Source organism: Anopheles darlingi, chromosome 2 (genome assembly GCF_943734745.1).
Source record: "Anopheles darlingi chromosome 2, idAnoDarlMG_H_01, whole genome shotgun sequence".
Lineage (NCBI taxonomy): Eukaryota > Metazoa > Arthropoda > Insecta > Diptera > Culicidae > Anopheles > Anopheles darlingi.
The window spans coordinates 48,191,596-48,204,402 of NC_064874.1; the positions used below are offsets into that span (position 1 = coordinate 48,191,596).

General features: G+C 51.0%; 2 protein-coding genes across 2 annotated transcripts in view; one reads left to right on the forward strand and one right to left on the reverse strand.

Annotated features, from left to right (window-relative positions):
* Positions 1-4,783: 4,783 nt before the first annotated feature.
* LOC125959278 (putative eggshell protein) lies at positions 4,784-5,485 on the reverse strand. Its single transcript, XM_049692092.1, has one exon. The coding sequence runs from the start codon at positions 5,483-5,485 to the stop codon at positions 4,784-4,786; it is 702 nt and encodes a 233-aa protein (XP_049548049.1).
* Positions 5,486-12,622: 7,137 nt separating this feature from the next.
* LOC125951878 (uncharacterized) overlaps positions 12,623-12,807 on the forward strand; it is a 4,566-nt gene continuing 4,381 nt past the window's right edge. Inside the window, exon 1 of the mRNA XM_049680998.1 lies at positions 12,623-12,807. This exon is cut by the window's right edge and continues 116 nt beyond it. Within this exon, the coding sequence (XP_049536955.1) occupies positions 12,679-12,807 (129 nt within the window). The 5' untranslated portion in view covers positions 12,623-12,678.

The window sequence follows — 12,807 nt, forward strand, 5'->3', positions numbered from 1 at the left end:
TGGGAAGCCTCTCTTCTTTTCAGATACACTATCATCCGTCCGTTCCATTGTGATGGGATGGAGGATGGGCCACTGGGTTGGGGCCACTGGGTTGGGGCCACTGATGTTGATGCTTGCTCGTTCGCTCACGCGCCCGCTCTGAACATTAATCTTTTCGGTTTTGTTTGTTTGTTTTAGGAGTTGCAGTTGTCGTGCCGCTGGCACGGTTGGCATCCTATTGCACAACCTGCACTCCTCCTCCAGCGGATAGCGTTGTGTTGTGTGGTGATTTGGTTTTGAGAACTCCTCCACCGGGACGACTGGAAATACGCGTGTTTAACGATAACCGGTTTAAGTAAAAGAAATCGTTTTCAAGATTATAAATTTAAATAAAATGCAGCTGCGATCTCACTTCACTTTACCCTTTTGCTCAATCCGAGACAATGTTTTGTGACTTTTCGATGATCATTGGAAGTTTTCTCGAAACGAAACAGAATAAATTGATCTTCGGACAGCATGCACAACACAGCTAACCACCACGCAGAGCTCGATATGCACGCCGGGCAACTTTCCTTCTTCTTTCGGTCATTATGTCCCCACTACTACCAATCATTTGTCAGCCGTTATGGACCTCGATCGGTGAAGTTAAAACGGAATTAACTGACTCTCCGCATGACCGCCGAAAAACATGGTGGCCGCATTTGTGCATATGCAACGGCGTAGAACGGCGAAATGGGAAAAAAGGGCGCTCCGTATCACCATCGCCATTAACGCCTCCGGGCATAAAACTCTCTTTTTTCGCAATTTTCACTTTACTCCTTTTGCCAAACTTGCCGTTTTGCCTGCTCACCGGCATGCAGTTTCGTCGTTTCGTGGTTGGCTTGTGCACAGCAACAGCGGCAGCGGCCGCAGTTTGAGAAACGGAATCGTATGCGTCGACTCGATCGATCCATCCATCGACCGCTGCATCCTGCCTTTGCTACCGATATACCAATTCATTATCACCAGGTGAACCGGTGATGGATGATGGACGAAGCTTTTCCCTTTTTTGGGACCTTGGCCCTTTCCACGTGCAATCATAAAGCGAGAGGGCGAGAGCAAGAGTATATAGGATCGATAGGGCCCAGGGCCCGAAGAAAAGGGTCACTGGAACAGCTCGATCGAAAAAAAAAATGTCGGTTAAAAATGCATCGTTTTCGACTTACCAGATCTTGGAGTTTGTCGCCAGATTGTCTTCTATTCTCCGCCCTGATCTAAAGACCTTGATAATGAGGGAGGGATTCTGGGAAATACATAAATCTTGCTCGCAGTCAGTCGTAAATCCGTAGCTCGCGACTCCAGCGCACCGTTACTACGTCGCTAGTGTTGCTGGTTGACGAAATTAGGGAAATTAGGGTCGACCCAGATTATCGTGTCGGAGCCGGAGTGGTGCCCGACCGGTATCCAAAGCCCTATCGCATGTATACGTCTACTGCGGTCCGGCCACTACCGGACACAGGCTCTCCGGAAATCTCAGGAAGCTAGAAAATTCAATTAAAATCTCACCGAGCCACATCCCGAGGCTTTCGGACCGAGGCAGACGCTACTACCGACGTAATCAGGCGGACACATTGCTTCCCGTTCCCGGCAAAAGTGAACGCAATCCCCGTGGTCCGAAACATGTGTTTTACCCCGGGTCGGTTAGGGCTTGAGCTGAACTGAGCAGGAAGTGACCACGGTGGAGCTTGCCACTACTACGCCTAATTCGTGGCGTCTTTAAGTTCCCATTTAAATTAAGCCGTTACCGTGTGCGACCGCCCTGGTACTTCGGGGGTTTTTTTTTCGGGGGGACGCTCTCGCGGGGTACATAATGGATATTAAAATGTGCGTTCGCGTTAGTTTTCGGTTTGGGAAGGTATTCTTCGTTTACAGGAACGGTTAGAAGGGCGTTTGTTTTGTTTTCATAACATCAACCACGAAGCTTCCGTTTGAGCGTCGTCATGACGTTCCCACCAAAGACAGGAAAGGGGTGACGTTCCCTGCTGCTCGCTCTCTTCAGTTCCATCTCTAGCGAACGCAATCGTACACAGTAATTAATGTTTCAACGTGATGTTTATCAGCGAGGCAGCACGCCGTACGATTGTATTGAGCTGTTAGTCTACGCGGATTCGACGGTTTGCGCCCACAGGTTATGTGCTTTTAATCGTCGTTATTCCGTCGTCGCCATTGGGATAATACGAGGAGTAGGGACGAAGATTGTCGGGGAAGCGCTCCTAATGGGTACGGCCAGCCAATGGTCAGCGATACAATTGACGCAATTTGAGATGCTAATAATCTCTATTAATAAGTTTTGCTCCAGATGGAACGCATCATCATCATCATCATTATCATCATCCTCGATCACGCACTGGGCTACTGTTCCCTGACGATCGAATCGGCTTTAGTGGATCATAACCGGGTTGGGCTCCTTCAAGCCCTCGACAATCATCGCGTGAGACACACTGTAGCCGTTGGCCTCTTGGCCGTTAAGTGTGATCGTTCGCGTGACACAATGGCTGCTGCACGCATGGCAGGGATTGAGCTGGAGCTGAAGCAGCGCGGTAAACTATCGCTTTAACCCTAATGTGACAACAATTACTTAACAGAGCTAGCTTGCAGAGTAAAGCTTTTGACGCGATCGGGCCATCTCAGTACAACGATCGTGGGCCAATCTTAATGCTAGGTTCCGCCAGCCTGGAACTGGAATTGTATTCCGATCGGCATCTTCACCCTGATCCAGATCCAGAGAAGCGATTAAACGATAATTCCCACTCATCGGAATATCGGGAATTCCAACCGCTGGACAGCTGGAATAGAAAGTGTCAGCAGCAGCAGCAGCAGCAGCAGTAGTGGATGATGCCGGCTGGTTAATCGAGGGCTCGATCAGCCCGTGCTAGATGATAGGGTTTTATTTGGATTTCTAATTATCCTACATTGAAGATGACCAACTCCAACTGCTGTCCACCATGCAGCCATCGATGGATGGAGATGCAAATGATTGAAACTGTCCCCCTTCGAACATCTTCACCTCCCCACAAACAACAAACACAATCGATGTACGACACAAACAACAATGTGATTGGTAGTTATGTGCACCCGCGACCCGCGACTCGCTTCTTCTTCCTCGTCCGGATCGTAGCACAATCGAAACAATCGACGTCTCTAAAGCGAAATTCCCGAAATTGATGTCACCTGGGGTACGCTGGGGCCGTTGGGAGGTGACCACCGCCGGTCTTCTCCGGCATGCCCCGTCTATTCGGATTCCAGAGACACCAACCTGTTCTCAGCGTATCGTATTGCCTTCTTGCTATGTTGTTGCTGCTCTACGCGGTTCAATTTCTCCCGGCCCGGCGACTCCCGGGTGGCTGCGAGGCACTACTTTCTTTCGCTCTCTGCTGGGGCTCTCCCAGACTCAGAGGCTGCGGCGTCAGCGTCAGCGAGCGCGAGCAGTGGTCCCCCCATTTTGCTGAGCGGATCGTCTTCCATCATCCAAACAAACACACGCACATCGTCTGCTCCACGCGATAGGATGCCGCGATCGAGCGGCGTATGGCGTTCATCTTCCCGGGCCACCGCAAAACCTGAGACCAGTCCTGCAGTGACGGTGATCGTGAACGGTTCACGGAGTCAGTCGCTTTCTTGACGCGGTACGATCACAACGACGAAGACGACGACGACACCGCCGCCGCTTCGCATCGTTGAACTGAAGCCGACAGGTGTGGTTTTTAGTGTGTTGGGTTGGGTTGGAAAACTGCAAAGGTGGAACGACGCCACGGATGGTATTACGGCAACAGAGCACCATAATCAGCACCAACCGGTGGTGTCAGTTGTAGATCGTGCTGCTGCTACTCTTGTAGTTGCTGCTGTTGATATTGTTGTGACTTCCAGCCATTGTGGCCGGCGTGTGGCCGTGGCGGAACGTGATGGTTTTGGTTTGGTTTGGTGGAAAAATGGAAAAGCCGGTCGCAACAACCGTTCAGTGGTACGACGATGGTGCAATCGTGATCGTGCGGTGAAACACACATACGCTCGGCGATAAATTCAAATCAATCTTAGTGACCGATGGGACGCGTCATTCAGGTCCGGTGCGAATGTGATGTGAAAAAAGGGTGATTCAAGACCACCAGAAGACGGCATTCCAGGAATCAACCCCAAAAGTGTGTATCCTGTGGTTCTGTCTGTCTGTCTGTCTGTGCATGGCGTTGAGTGTGTTGTCTTCAGTTTGTTTGATAAGAAAGATTGAAGAAGCAAGCAGAGACGAAGTACATCACCGTAATTGTTGTTGCTGTTGAAAACTCGCCATTGTTTTGTGGGGAGCAAGTAACGATCGATCGAGTGGAAGCATCAAGTGAATGGGCAAACAGTGCGCTCGAGTGCAGTCCTTAAGTCAAGATAAACATTTCAAAGTGAAGTCGTTTGTCGAGCGATCAACTCTCCAACAGGTGGAAACGAGCAGGTGAGTGTAACGCCAAACGAAGCATGTTTGCGGCTCATTTCACCTTTCTTCTCGTACCACTCACGAGCGTCTATTGGGCGATTAATTCGGTAAACATGTCCAAAGTGTACTTAAACGTTGTTTCGACGGGTGCTTGAACATGGAGAGAACTCTAGGACTAAGTGAAAGGATACGATCACTTAAGATGATGTCCTGCGAGGATATGAATGAAGGAACTTTGTGTGTGTGTGTTTTTTTTTATTTGCGCTAAAGTGATCGCCGCGATCGGTTATGTCGCGAATTGGCTAACCCTTACCCCTGTCTGCCCGAACCGGCCCTGGCCCCTGCCCCCTAGTGACCACCCTTCTTGTGGCCCCACTTCTTGTGATGATCACTGCCACCCTTCTTGCCAAAGTCCTCCTTGTGACTCCAGTGCTTCTCATGTCCGTGCTCGTCCTTGTGGGCCTTGTGGTCATGATGGTGCGAGCCCTTCTTCTTGTGGCCCTTCTTGCCATAATGATCGTGATGATGGCCACCCTTCTTGTGTCCACCCTTCTCGCTGCCACCCTTCTTGTAACCATGCTCCTCGTGGAAATCGCCATGCTTCTCATCGAACGCCTCATCGTGATCCTCGTCGAAGAACTTCTTCTCCTTCTTGAACTCGTCCTTCTTGTGGATCTCGTGATGTCCCTTCGTCGAGTGTCCCTTCTTGAAGTGGCCGCTCTCCTCGAACTTGTGCCCCTTCTCGCCCTTCTCGCCCTTCTTGCTCTCGTGATGATAACCGCCCTCGTCGTGGTGCTTCTTCTTGTGTCCACCCTCGTCGTGGTACTCCTTCTTGTGGCCCTCCTTATCGTGGTGACCCTTCTTGCCCTCGTCGTGCTCCTCCTTGTGCTTGTAGCCCTTCTCGCCCTTCTCGCCGTGCGACGAATGCTCCTCCGAGTGGTGATCCTTGCCACCGCCGTGCTTCCATTCCTTGCCGTGGGGCCGGGCCTGCACCAGCAGTGCCACGCAGCCGACCATCACCAGCACGCACAGTGTCGTCTTGTGCACCATCTTTCACGAAACGCAATCCTAAGGCAAATTCACAAACACTCCCTACACAAAACCCCGAAACCCCTGAACGGTTTGCGGTCGACGGTAGTACTGTACCTAAGCCCTGCACTGCCATTAGTCTTTTATAGTCGTCAAAACCGAAGCGATCACCTTTTTCCAATTCGATGGCCGCTGCGTTTTTTTTTTTGTTTTCGGAATTCCCCCGTTGGAGCAATGGAATGGAAATTTGCGTAATTTTCTGCGACACTTTTCTCGCAGGGTAGGTGATAGTAGCGTGGCATGGCCTTCCACCTAACGAAAGTGTTCAGCTGGTGTGTGTGTGTGTGTGCAGTTGGTGGTGACCACCTCGCCCCCTTCTCCGCGACCAAACTAAACCGCATCGCACGAATCTGGCACGATCACGTGTTCAATCAACCGTGGGTGCATGGAAATTGCTGCAATAGATGAAATTGATTTTCCATCGTCTCCCCGTCCTCCGTCTGCTCGTGTTGCTGCCTTGCCAACCCCGGGCCATCCCCGGCAATTGGGCAGGTTGTGGTGGTGGTGTTTTGTTGTTGAGAAAACCTCCCACCGGAAAGGTTGTCATTTTGAGCGGCGAGCGGCGTTACATTTTATTAGCCCTAGCTAGCAAACGGAACATTGCTCACCATTGCTCAACGGTGTCGGTCGGTCGCTGGCAACAACAGTCGCTTCGGTGGCCGCCAAAGCGCGCGATCCTTCGCGCGATTGTGAGTATTTGAAAGATTAGTGTTCTGGGAATGGGAGTATCACTGTTCTGCCCCAAAACAAGAACCATAAAAAGCGGGGCTGAAGAACGGTCCCAAGTTGATCGCAGCAACCCGGGCGGCGGCATGATTTTTGCATCAAATTAGCCGCTGAAACGGTGAACCTCACAGAGCCAGCACAGTGAACCGCGCTAATGATGGCACCGGCACACGTCAATCGGACAATGACACCAAAATTTTGGTCACCGGCCGGAAAAGCAGCAGCAGCTGCTGGTGCTGGTGCTCCACTATACTGTGTCTCCGACGTGTGCACCGTGTGCCAGGGTGCTGCTGGTTGTTGGCGTGCCCATTAGCAGCCCCTTACCGTGGGATGTTCCCGTACCAAGAACAATGATGTGGCTGCTGCTGCTGCTGCTGCTGGTTAGAACATCAAGGAAGAGTTGGAGAGAGAGCGAGAGAATTGAAGTTTTGTTGTGTTTTGAGTCGAACAAGTGTCTGCGGTTGAAACGATGAAACAATGAAGACGAGAGGATGCCGGACCGGGTCTCTGAAGCAGTTACATTACGCACCAAACACCTTTGTGGCGGTCTTTCGACGGATGGCAGCAAAGTAGAAGTAGTGGTAAAAGGCTAATGGCGGCGTGATATCACCGGAGCTGGAGGTCGAGGGAATAGCTGGATGTCAATCCATCCATCCAGCCAGCCAGCCAGCCAGCCAGCCAGTACCGAGTGCTGTGGTTATGCCGCTCATCAACGCGATTACGGTTGGGTGAGTTTGTGGCATCACAGTAGGCGCTTCGAGATACAGACGACGTGTTGTGTTCTGCTTTCATGTTTTCGTCAGGAACACTCGAGAAAGCGTTGAAAGAGTGAATGACCAGTTTTAAACAAATGCTCGAGGCGGGAGGATCTGCTTTTTTATCTTTCTAATCCACCTTAAAACGCTGCACCTAGAGAAGCGTCGAAATGGTTGGAATTCTCCGGACGAGTTTTTCTCGGTTGGATGGAAAACACATCGCCGCGCCTCGTATTGATGGCCTCCACGGGCTTCTCGCTCGTTGGGTGGCGAAATTCCATCCGCTATTGATCCGGCAGCTTAATCGCGTGAACGAAACAAGACGGCTACGCGCCGTAACGAACATATGGCAACGGCCGACCAACTGGAACGGAACTGGAGTGTGGTAATGGAGAAGGGAAACAGAGAATGGAAATGGGATAGTTGCCGGGAAAAGATCCGAGACGATCTCAGCAATTTCCACAGATTGTGCCCGGGCGTCAAGAACCTCGGACGTTCTAGGGAGGCTGTCAATCAAGGGCTGGGTCTAGGGGCTGAGAAGAACAAATCTCATTACAATCCACTTCCTGGCAGCACATCCCACCAACCAGCCCATCGATAACGGAGAACCATTTCTACCGAAAGATCGTTGTACCTAGAGCAACGATCAACCATCTTCTGCTTTCCTTCTGTTTCCTGCCCAAGATGACTAACTGACTGGTCATCTGGTTACTATTCTGGTGCAGCTTAAATACAAAAACAGGCCGCTCGAAGATGACTCATTCGCGATCGTTTCGCGAACCACCGGCAATGGTCTAAGGTCCAGCGCGCACGGTCCAGCGACTCATTGGAGTAATTATGTGGATCCAGATGTTGCCAGATTTCACGCGATCCGATCGCGCAAGGCGCCATGCGTGAGTTCGGCGATCTTTTGGCGATCACGAACCACTACCACACACACACACACTAGGGGTGGTAAAATGTATCTTAATGTATCGCAGCCCATTTGCCAGCAACAGGCCACGTGTTGCACAATGTGAACCCTGCTGTTGTCCTCGCCTCTGGCGCCTCGTACGGCGTAAGGGTCCGGTGATCGTGATGGCGTGCGCGTCACTCTAGAAGTCCTCGACCCCACGGTCCATTGGAGCGCCATCACCGCCGCCGACGACGTGCGATCGATTGGAGCGTTTGGATGTAAATCCAATGTGTCCAATTTTCCTTGGCCCGACCGCATGAGACCAAAGTGGGCCGCGAATGACGCGAAGGGAATCTTCATCTCATCATCGGTTGCATCATAATTACTCGGCAATAGACTCTGGGCCAGCGCAAAACGTAACACTTAGCTAATTACTTGGCCGTGCCGTGTGGCTATTTTGTAAATCGCTTGATCTCCCTTGATGCATCGGCCCACCCCACCGATCGGCCAAGCTTTTCGTACGGGGGTATCGTTTCACCGTTGGTTTCGCTGCTGCGATCGCAAAGTTCATTTCCATTTTTCGCACACTCATTTACACATTTGGGCAGGCGGAACTGAGGAAGGCGTGGCGTGGCCAAGCCGGGGGCCAAAAATCAATCACCGCCATTACACCATAAACGATGAGGCCTGAAGATGTTGCTGAGCTTCCGAAGATGAATGATGAGAAGGTGGATTAGGAGGAGAGGGGCGCGAAAGTAGCATTCCAAACTCGGGCGCCCGCGCGCGAGTTCCATAAACATCCGAATCTGCGCTGGACAAGCGTGAGTGATAGATTTATTGGATGCGTAAATCAATCACGCCGCGAGGAGCATCCTTATGGGGTCTCTGCACATGGACCCTATTCCCATCATCTGCTGTTGCGAAGCTCGCGAGATCGCGCCGCATAATCGCGCTGATGATGATCGCACACTGGCAGTGCTGGTGGACTGGCCATTGCTGAATGCTAATGAAGGCGGATCAATTTCGGTGGGAATGCGGCTACTGGAGGGAGCGTAAGGTGATAGCTGCGGTGCGGCCCGGAAGCCCCTCTCGGTGTGCCCCGGTCTCGGGTGAATGGACGGAAGGATGGAAAACATGGAAATTGCGGAAAACAAAATCTGTGATACCAGTTCACGGGCTTTGTGGGTCATCCCGAACGGGGGGGGGGGGGGGGGGGGGGGGCAATTGGGGTCTCTTAATGGCGTCTCTGGTGCACCTTCCTCTTCCTACCTGCCGTTTCATTAATGAATAGCTAGGTAATGTTTCTGGGGGAAAATATTTTGCACCAACGCAGCTGTGTGTGTGTGAGCGGTGGTTAATGTATGGCAGCATACGAGGTGGTGGCCTATCTAATGGGCAGATTAGCCGCAAATGGATCTTGTTAATATCAATTTTCTTTTTTGTACCGCATTTCTTTTGAAAAAGCTTCTACAAATGGACCTTGTATGTAGCTACAAATAGGTAAAGGAAAATGCACGAATACTGTACTCTGAATGGCGGAATTGGAATATTGTGCTACTGATCTACAATTTGATGTATTTTATTGTCGGTTTTTTGTAATACAACCGAAGTGATTTATATTTCAGTAAGATATTGTTTTTTAAATCACTCACAAGACTTTATCGTAGAGGCGCCACTCGATAGCTGATTGATGATTAATATCCTTAGAACTGGATTATAACTTTGATGTCTGATTTCTAACATCAACTTTCAACTAGTTGAGGAATGTCTAGAATCCAACAATATAATGCAAAAGTAATCCGATGATTTGTAACATGAGGACATCACGGCCCGTATTTAGGTCATCAAATTCCTTTTTTATCCTACTCGACAGAATTCTACCTTTGGCTCGATGTTCTGCAATACCCAAAAGACTTTTATTTCAGCATCGGGAAGATCAAGCGACACACATTTTCCTGGTGATCAATACGGTACCGAGATGATCACCAGGTGGACGACAGATTAGTGTTCTTTCATTTGATTCCCGGTTCCATAAGCAACCCTCCTCCAATTGACGCCATAACCTGTCCCGTTGCTTTTCCCATGCGAATGGTTTCAAGCGAATCTTCTGGTATGTCCTTTCCGCCATACCACACCGATCACTGTTTTCCGCGGTAGTAATAGTAATTGCCATGTGCGGTGCTAGGTAATCACCGTGAAATACCCCATCAAAGATGCTGCTACCCTCGTGTGGTACGGTGCTGGGTCCACTATGCTGGGCCAGGAAATGGAGGGAGTTAATTTGCTTCAAGCCGCGAGAAGATGGGGTACAGCTTCTTCATCGGGGATGCGGCTGCTATTGCATAATCAAATCATATGTTTGCTACCAACTCCGCTTTAGCTCGCCTACACACGCGAAAGAAAGGTCCATTGGGATGCCGATTGGGAGTTTAGCAAAGCCATTCCTCGTGCCACCGTGAAAGCTAGTACAATGGAGTGAATGTAGGAGGGATCGCTTCTGTTCCTGTTCTCAGACACACCTGCAGTGCGCACTTGAGCGACAATTGATGTTGTTCAATGTATAGATCGCTGCAGGTATAGAGGGCTTGCCGCTGAGAAGCGATCTTCTCCCGGAGGTATCTGCGATCTGTATCACTACACTAGGTGCCGCTCAATCATCTCAATCTGGTTGAGTCATATGCTCCACTTTACCCCGGGAACGGCACATAGCGCATCGTAGCGGTTAGGCTACATTTATGATGTTTGCGCATGGCGGTGATCGATTGACTAGACCTCGCTTGTCCCACTCCTCGGTGCCATAATGTGAGCGTAACGCACATTATCATTATTGTATTATTCTGTCCCTCGTTCTTTGGCTGTTCCCGCAGACACCCAGCCTACTGCGGTTCCCATGGTGAGCCACCACCATTCTCTGCCGCTTAATCCTGCTGCATGGCTTACTAGAAATGGGACAAAACTCGGTACCATCTGCGGGTAGGTTGTACAACGGCAAGTTTCTCTTGTTGACTGGCTTTGCACCTTCGACGGCGGAGCGAACCCCGCCGCGATATTGAGGTAATTGCGAACAATTTAATTAAGGAGCCGCAGAAGTGGATGGACCCATTGGTTGCTTAGCGGGTGCGCGTGCCTCGTTAGGTGTACGGATGGGAACTGGTCCAAGATCGCGTCTCCGGCGACGAGATCGTTCTACCAGATCTTTCCACCGTCGTGCCACTCATTGACAGCATGTGGACCGATCACGGGCGCACGATTGATCGTGCGTCCACCGACGACATTCTTTGCGAGCTTGTCGATTGTTGAATGTATGGTCAACGGGGAGAGGGCCTAATAATGTCCGATTAACCCAGTCGGTGACCACGTTTTACTGTGACGAAGGTGTTTCTGTGAAGCTGTGCTTTGCTGTTGCGGATTGTGACTCAAATGGTGCGTATCGAATTGCGACACATGCCGCATTCGATGACTCCTCGATCGTCACTTTGCAGTTGGCACTTTGGACGTAAAGAACGTCTGCTCCGGAGTTCCCAATCGAATGTTGTTTGCAGAAGGTGTCCTACAAACGGAGATCACATCATAGAAGAAGTTACTCAACTGTCGTCTGCCATTCCCCTTCATGTAATCGTAAACTCCCCGGGAAGAGTTTACTAACCGAATTCAGTGAAGTAGGTTGTCCGCGGACAGGCAACCCGTAACTCCAGTGCGCTTTCGTGCCGGTCTAAACTGTTATTAGCAATTGTATCGCGCATCGCGTGCCACAGTTTCTGCGCGGATGAACCAACAAAAGGCGCAAGAGATGGGCGTGAGTTTGATCCACGCCCATCACGCCCCCATCGTGTCCCATAACACAGTTCACCTTCTGCACAGTTCAACTTCTAATCGCGTCTTCTCTTGTCTTCTTACCCATTCCAGTGCATCGTCCGAGCTTGGCCGCGTGCCCGGAAACATTAGCCTGTCTCGGGGTCGTAATCGAGCAGCTGAAATCCAAAGCAGAAACAATTCAAAAACAACGTCGCGACGACCGCAAAGACGGCCACAAGGTATGACCGTAGCTCGTGGGGCGAATCGATTTTCCGACCAACTCGGGAAAACTGACCGACTGTGGCTAGACGACTGAGGGGCGGTTAGGTGGAACCACCCTAAGCCAGCGACCGAAATCTGTGTTGATGACATGTTGGACCACCAAACGCCGGTGCGTTAGTGTGCGCGGATTACGGTAACGTCGTCATCGTTGTCGCTGTCGTCGTCGTAGGCCACTCGCTGGGTGGAGCTCTCTGCGGCTTTGCGGTTTCAAAGACATTACGCGAATAAAGTGAACCATCCCGAACCACGGTCATCGGTCGGTGTGCACAAGTGACGTAACATTGGCCGAGCGGGACGGGATTCGTTAGCATAACTTCTCCGTCCCACCCGTGGGGGCGCGGTTCGTGAAGAATATGACCGTTATCTCGTGTGGTGTGGCGTCGTGAGAATTCCTTTCTTCACGCACAGTGCGTGTCGCTAGTGAGCGGTGCGTGCGCGATCGTGATTAGGACATTGCCGGTAACCTTCACCTCGATGCAACTCTCTTCGAGCGCTTCATCGTCGTCGCCGTCACCGTTGAGGAGTTTTCGGATGTAACACATCGTTTAAACATCACAGACACACATACAGGGTGAGTTTAGTGTGTGCGGAAAACGATCAAGATCGGCGTAGAAGCAGTGTGCAGAAGTTTTGTCGGTGAAAACTGTGAAGTGTGAGTGAGTGAGTGAGTGTAATAATCCGTCAGCGGAACTGCGCGTACAATGGCGGACAGCCGTGAACGGATTCGTGCACCACCGCGGGATGGCCGCGAAGGTTTCACCAGCCCACGGCAGGTGCTAAGGCGCCTGATGCTGTTATCCGAGGGTCGCCAGTATCGTGAAGCGGCCACC